Source organism: Perca fluviatilis, chromosome 10, assembly GCF_010015445.1.
Source record: "Perca fluviatilis chromosome 10, GENO_Pfluv_1.0, whole genome shotgun sequence".
In the NCBI taxonomy this organism is placed as follows: Eukaryota; Metazoa; Chordata; class Actinopteri; order Perciformes; family Percidae; genus Perca; species Perca fluviatilis.
In genome coordinates, this window is record NC_053121.1 from 21494153 (window position 1) to 21501278 (window position 7126).

General features: G+C 37.4%; 1 protein-coding gene across 2 annotated transcripts; it reads right to left on the reverse strand.

Annotated features, from left to right (window-relative positions):
* Positions 1 to 741: 741 nt before the first annotated feature.
* LOC120566376 (signal-transducing adaptor protein 1-like) lies at positions 742 to 6488 on the reverse strand. 2 transcript variants are annotated; one of them, XM_039812765.1, is made up of 10 exons: positions 6138 to 6488; positions 5887 to 5958; positions 5451 to 5567; positions 5263 to 5319; positions 3730 to 3932; positions 3370 to 3501; positions 2317 to 2386; positions 2140 to 2242; positions 1781 to 1963; positions 742 to 1638 (listed from the first exon to the last, which is right to left on the reverse strand). In XM_039812765.1, exons 1-10 carry the CDS (start codon positions 6237 to 6239, stop codon positions 1481 to 1483), a joined length of 1197 nt encoding a protein of 398 aa, XP_039668699.1. In that variant the 5' UTR covers positions 6240 to 6488; the 3' UTR covers positions 742 to 1480. The 2 variants fall into 2 exon arrangements, with proteins under 2 accessions (XP_039668699.1, XP_039668700.1); XM_039812766.1 differs by having other exon boundaries at positions 6070 to 6240.
* Positions 6489 to 7126: the final 638 nt, after the last annotated feature.

Consider the following 7126-nt stretch of genomic DNA (forward strand, 5'->3'; position numbering starts at 1 on the left):
AGAGCTGTACAATAATTGTATCATGCAATTTTGACATGTTCATTTTTACACTTTTAAATGATAATCATTGAGCAAAATCAGAAATACCCTTCCAAACATCCGTATCACATGTAATTGATCAATCGGTTTGAGCTGTTGATAATGAATATGAAAATAATCGTTCGCCCTATTTGGAATCATATTAGTATCTATTCAAATCTGGGTGATGAAGATGTCTATCAACGAGCTCTTTAACGGTTATCTCTCGACACAATTTCCACACAAATGCTATCTGTCGGACTTCAAGAAGATGATAAAATACAGTACAGGCCAAAAGTTTGGACACACCTCATTCAATGTGTTTCTTTATTTTCATGACTATTTACATTGTAGATTCTCACTGAAGGCATCAAAACTATGAATGAACACATATGGAATTATGTACTTAACAAAAAAGTGTGAAATAACTGAAAACATGTCTTATATTTTAGATTCCTCAAAGTAGCCACCCTTTGCTTTTTTTGATAACTCTGCAAACCCTTGGTGTTCTCTCAATGAGCTTCATGAGGTAGTCACCTGAAATGGTTTTCACTTCACAGGTGTGCTTTGTCAGGGTTAATTAGTGGAATTGTTTCCCTTATTAATAAAAAAGCAAAGGGTGGCTACTTTGAAGAATCTAAAATATAAGACATGTTTTCAGTTATTTCATACTTTTTTGTTAAGTACATAATTCCATATGTGTTCATTCATAGTTTTGATGCCTTCAGTGAGAATCTACAATGTAAATAGTCATGAAAATAAAAAGGAAACGCATTGAATGAGAAGGTGTGTCCAAACTTTTGGCCTGTACTGTACCTTAATAATATTCTGTGTTTATGTTATACTGTTGCAATGTGAAAAAACATGTATCTTCAATTGGTAATGGTGGCTATTGGTAAATATGGGCAGCAAATAAATCTTTTCTTATTTGGTAATCCTGACTTTTCCCCTAGTTTTCACCATGAGGTTGAAATATATATGTTTTTTATTGTAATATCTAAACAACAATTGGATGGATTGCTGAGATATTTGGTACAGACATTCATGTTCCACAAAGAATGAATTGTAATCATTTCGATCCCCTGATTTTTCTTCTTTAGATTGTCCAGACAATACTTTGGATTATGACTAAATATTAGCAAAAGTAATGACATTTCCATCTGCCTTAGCAGTACTTTGTGTTTAGTGCTGATTAGCAAATTAGCATTCTAACACACTAAACTAAGAAACAAACAAGAGAGAGAACAATCCAGATACTTTGAGTTTGAGACCCCTACTTTATGAGATTGATTTTCATTTAACGGCCCCACATTTCTAATTTTGCCCAGTGCATTTCTGAAAGGCACTTAAGGTTGCAGCAGTTTATCAAATCCACCGGGCAGCATGTTATCTCTCAGCTGACATTTAAAGTTGAATATTAAATGAGCAGACTTACTGAGCAACAACAGTAGGCCTAGATGCCTCATTCTGCTGCATTCCTCGTGGCCCATTGCACGGTGCATGATGGGGATTTTCCTGTGGTTTGATTCTCATATGTGGTGATTTCCTCCTTGTCAGATGCAGTGTACAAGTTTTCTCTCCGAAACTTTAAAACATCCCGAAGTTCTCCATCTAACTGAACTAGTTTAGACAAAAACATACAACTGTTACTCACTTACTGTTACAATCGACTTTACTCGCTCATACGTACACCTTGACACAAACTTAAAGCAGCTCTGATAATAAGAGCTGATGGTAAAACAAAATATTTATTCATTCTCACCTAGCCTTAGGTTGTGATCAGGACACTGATCATCAGGAATCACGTATTCACCATCCTCCTTGGTTGGAGGCAGCAGAAGCTCTTCTTTGTTCTGTGAACGCAGCGTAGGTGCCACTTGTGCCTTAGGTACTGTTTTAGGTGTAGGTGAGGTGATGTTGACACACTTGGGAGCAGGTGACGCATCTGTTGAACACACGCATAAACATTGTTATGTACTTATGTACTACTTATTGGGTCTTTGTATATTATTATGTGGTCTGGACCTACTGTAAAGTGCCCTGAGATAACTCCTGTTGTGATTTGACACTACAAATAAAATTGAATTGAATTGAGATGAAATGAAATGAAATTCTTCTCACTGATGCAAGTGTCGTAGGGCTGAGATGGCATATAGGGATGAAGGCGGTACTCTGTCTTTTCAAGGAAGTATTTAAGTACATCATTCAAGGAGGAGACCATCACCTACAGAGAACAGGACTCATGAAGACAAGCAAGAAGGAGAAGAAGATAATGTTACAGAGCTGTGTGGGGCTTACTGCTGTGTCCAGTTCAATGACAAACCCTGAGTTTGTGGAGGCCACTCTGTAGTTCTTCATGACGGGCCCACTGAAACACATGCAAGAGGAGGATTATTTGCTAACTGCTGACTGGGCCTTTCATAAACAGCCACACATTTTGTATATTTTATATGAAATGTAAACGAATGGAAATGAACAAAAACAAACGCCTATCCATGTGTTCATCCCTTTATCAGCTGTAGCAACTCACTGTTACTGATCGTCAGGATATCTTTCACCTCATACTATCTCTTATATCCCATACCATCATCATTTATCATATATAACTAAGTGTTATTATTTAATCATATCATCAGTCTGGTGTACACTGTTGACTTATTATGCTGCTAATATATCACTACTGTCACTGTCACCATAGCACTATCACGTTACTTTACCACTTTTGTCTCCATATGTTCTTGTGTAGATTTCTATTTTTTTATTGTTATTCTATTCTTACTGTATTTTAGTTCTTTATATCCATTTTATTATCTGTACAATTGCTGTCTGTGCTGCTGTAACAACCGAATTTCCACTCTGGGGATTAATAAAGGCTTATCTTATTTTATGATATTATAGTTACATTACACTAACGTGCAAATCATACATATGCTAATGAGGGAATTTGTTACAGTAATAAGACCCTGTTGATTCTACAGTCTCTCTTGAGTTGAGAAAAAACCTTTGTCATTTTGACTTTTTTTACAAAACAAAACAAATGATTCATTATTATTCAAATTATTAATTTGTAAAAGGTGCTATATAAATCAAAGTTATTAGTTTTTTATTATTTCCTGGTGGACACTTCTCTTCCTGTACATGTATGTGTCATATGATTTACATGTGCATAATATAATGAGTTATACAGCACTGATATAAAAACTATAAAACCAAAGATTCATATTGATGTGATGAAAGAATGATGGCAAAAGCTTTCTGTGAGGCAAAAATGGACCTGATGCTACTTGAAAAGATCAACCTAAAATTAAATTCCTGCATTATTCTGTAGTCAGTGGTACATTTCAGACAGACCTGGGCGTCAGTTGTCTAAGAGTCAAGGCGTAGTTGTTGGCCAGAGTGGACGGGCGGAGGATGATGCCTCCATACTCCGGGTTTGCCTCCAACATTTGCTCAGCCTCCTGCCGAGTCACACTATAGAAACATCTGCAAGAATCAAAGAAAAGAAAAAAAACACTTGCTCATTGCCATTGAAGGTAATACAGGTACAGGTGTATTTTTCAGAGGGCAAGGGATGAGAACATGTTCATCAGTTTATGATAATAGCAAGGGATAAACTTTCAGTGATGTCAAAAGTCCTCAAAAAAACAGTCTAATAACCACTTGTAGTTGTATTTTTCATGCTGTGTTACAGCCTTTGTTTCTGGAACTTACACAGGAATGTCAGGGGCGCTGTGGCCAGGCTTGTCTTTGGGCAGTGGAGGGATGGGTGAGGCTGAGGGTGAGGGGAGGAAGGATGGTCGGGGTGGGAGCGGTGGACGTGCTATGGGGGGCTTTCTTTTCCTCTCCTGATCCAGAGCCTCCTGCAGCAGTAACATCTGGCCAGGCAGCAGCTGCAGCTTTCTGGGAATTTTTTTCTGCAGGGGAAACAGACCTTGTCAACACTGTTATTACTGACATCATTATTTATTTACGCAATTTGTAACAGGTTAGAACATACATCCTGGTATTTGGTTGTAATTTCTTCTCTGACTTACTCTGAGAAATCAAATGTATCAACTCTTCCAGGAACATGGTGCCAGATTAATTTCAAAGGTTGTGTGTGTGTGTGTGTGTGTGTGTGTGTGTGTGTGTGTGTGTGTGTGTTCAGTCCAGTTCAAGTTTATTGTCATATGCATATGCGAAGTACCACAACAATGAAATACAATGTGCCTTAACATTCTCTCAGCACCAGTCAATAATAACAATAATAACAACAGAGTGTGTGTGTGTGTGTGTGTGTGTGTGTGTGTGTGTGTGTGTGTGTGTGTGTGTGTGTGTGTGTGTGTGTGTGTGTGTGTGTGTGTGTGTGTGTGTGTGGCGGTAGATGGACCAGAGACTTCACTTGAACAAGTACCAATTTTTGTAAACTTTTAAAACGTGCATGCTGACTGCCTGGTTGGCTGGCATGTGCCGAAAGTCCAATTAAGGAACAGTAATTTGCATAAAACCTAAACACGTTGGCTCCCTTTACTCACAGGGATTAAGCTACGAATTGGTCTATACTGAAGATTTGTAATTATATAGTATGATAATGTCAATATGATAATAAATAAACAATATGATAATAATTTATAATAATGTAAGATTGGGGGCAGTGGCCCCATGAACACCCTATTCTGGCACCCCCTGTCTGTGACCTGTGTTTACTCAGTAATGTTGCAAGAAAACAAAAAAGATACAGACCAAAAACAGCTGCACACACCCACCCCTACACATTTACTGACTGTCTTTTTGTCACATACTGTATGTTCTTTACTCTACTAGATTATCTGGATCTTTATTTTCAGTTTCAAGACATCGCTGCTTAGTTGTTCGTAACCTTACTGTCGTTATCAGCTTTACTTTGAGTTTTTCCCTCCAAGCATCATGAGCCAAATTATTGTCTAATTATTAACCAGGAAATTGTTTCCTGTTGTTTGTTAAGTTTGACTTTGTGGGTCAACTAGGTAAAGTATCACACACAGAAAATAATTATTTTCAAAAAGACTATAAGAAAATAAACAATGATACGTTGTGAAGTTGACCTACATAGTGATGTACAGTTAAATACTTTTGCAGGTTAATGCAGATTTGAACTCAGACTTTAAGGGTTTGTTTTTGCTATTTGTACGAGCACTCAGCAATATTCCTTATCAGCAGCAACACACACTCCCACATCAACCAATCAGAGTGTGTCTTTAAGTTTATAGGTTTGTGTTTTCTTACATTGACCACAGTTAGGATGTAACCCCTCCACTCTTCTCCTGTGTCAGAGTTGTCCATCTGTACAGTAATAACATAACAGCAGTTATTTTGGTTATGTGACATATAATATTTCTTTGTAAATTGAAAGTTTTTATAAATTCCTTTCTGTTTTTTATTTTTTTATGGCGCTGATGGGAGAAAAATCACACCTTTAGCTGCACCTCCTCTGTGTCCAGGGTGAGAGTGAAAATAGTTGGTGCTTTCCTCTGATAGGGAGACTCTAACTTCATGGACTTCAGCTTCTCCAGGTCCAGCTTCTCTGTGTACTGACAGAGTAAGCAAACACAAATTAAAACTTGTTTTCAGACACATGCTTGATCTACAAAATGTGTATTAATTGATCTAAAAGGGGAGTGACTTATGAAATGGTTAAAATAAAAACAGAACTGTGTTTCTGTTCTTCAGTGTACCATGGCTTTTGTGTCACCTATGTTCTTACAGCCCTTCAAAAGTGTTGTCGTTGTTTACAATACTTAACACTGTACATCTATTCTTTGGGAAAAAATTGTTAAATTCACCTTTAATGAAACATTTATTAATTTGTTATTTTGTAAATCACAATGCTGCTGTTACATATTTGCTTACTGTATCCTGTGTGTCATCTTTGTACAGAAAGAGTGTGGCTCCACGGAGCTCTCCGTAGTATTTCTTAAAATCCTGAAAATCAAAAGTTGTCAATTTGGACATCTGCTCTTGACACAACATTCACAAATTAAACGGAATTTAATGCAGTCATAAAACCTCATATTAAACATCACCATTTATTACCCATTAGTCCTCTCTTATTTTCTTGTATACACATTTGTCTGCATGGCTTTTTCCATCTTCATCCTAACCTTCTCTTTGGTGAGTTTCTTCAGCAGTTGTCCAGAGTAGTAGAGAGGCAGATCTGTGATAGTCGCCCTCCTCTTGTGGACAACTCTGGCTGGCACAGACATCGTCCAGCTAAATGTCTGTGTTTCTTCTGACCTTGGTTCCGTTCAGCTTTGGCCCACTTCACTTCTGTCTGTCATTAGTGTTGAATAAACACTTCAGTCTGATCCTGAGAAAGTTTTGTTCCTTGTTATTTCCTTGAGCAGGTCTCAAAGAGTCTTTAGTCTGAGATGAATATTGGTCTATAAACCTACACTGATAAGCTTTACCCCCCTTTGACTTCAGTCAGAGTGCTGCTTTGACTCTGAGAATGAGGAAACGCTGCAGTGATTTACAAAGAAGGAAGTAGTTGGTTTACACATCCCGAATAAAAATCCGCGGACTTCGAACCTACAGTAGGCGGAACTAAGATAGATAGCTTTACACCGCACTCTCAGAATAAGAAATAGCCCGTCACACACACACACACACACACACACACACACACACACACACACAACACACACACACACACACACACACACACACACACACACACACACACACACACACACACACACACACACACAATCCAGTAGCTAGATAATTGTAGATGAAATCCATTATAATATCAAAGACATTATGTTATTATAGGCAGAGCTGTAGGCCTATAGTAACGACGTAGAACTACTACGCTGTATCTGTACTCTACTGGATTATTATTATTATTATTATTATTATTATTATTATTATATTTTTCTCCTACTTCCACTTTTACTTGAGTACATATTTTCGATGAGTTTAATACTTTTACTCCAATACATTTTTTATGTGCTGTATAGTTACTCGTTACTGTTGTGAATTCCTCACGCTACGGAGACTACGTACGCTAATTGTTGCTAAAAGTTACTAACTTTCCTTTTCATCACACATGTTACTAGCTAGTGTGTGATACGTTTTTTGGGGGCTTTAA

Bases quoted from the DNA above. Each gene is read 5' to 3' on its own strand.
- LOC120566376 (XM_039812765.1), bottom strand. From the start codon at position 6,239: ATGTCTGTGCCAGCCAGAGTTGTCCACAAGAGGAGGGCGACTATCACA. The intron at 2,243-2,316 runs GTAAGCCCCACA...TGTTCTCTGTAG, and splicing joins TCATTGAACTGGACACAGCA to GTGATGGTCTCCTCCTTGAA. The intron at 1,639-1,780 runs GTGAGAATGAAT...TGTCTAAACTAG, and splicing joins TGATCACAACCTAAGGCTAG to TTCAGTTAGATGGAGAACTT.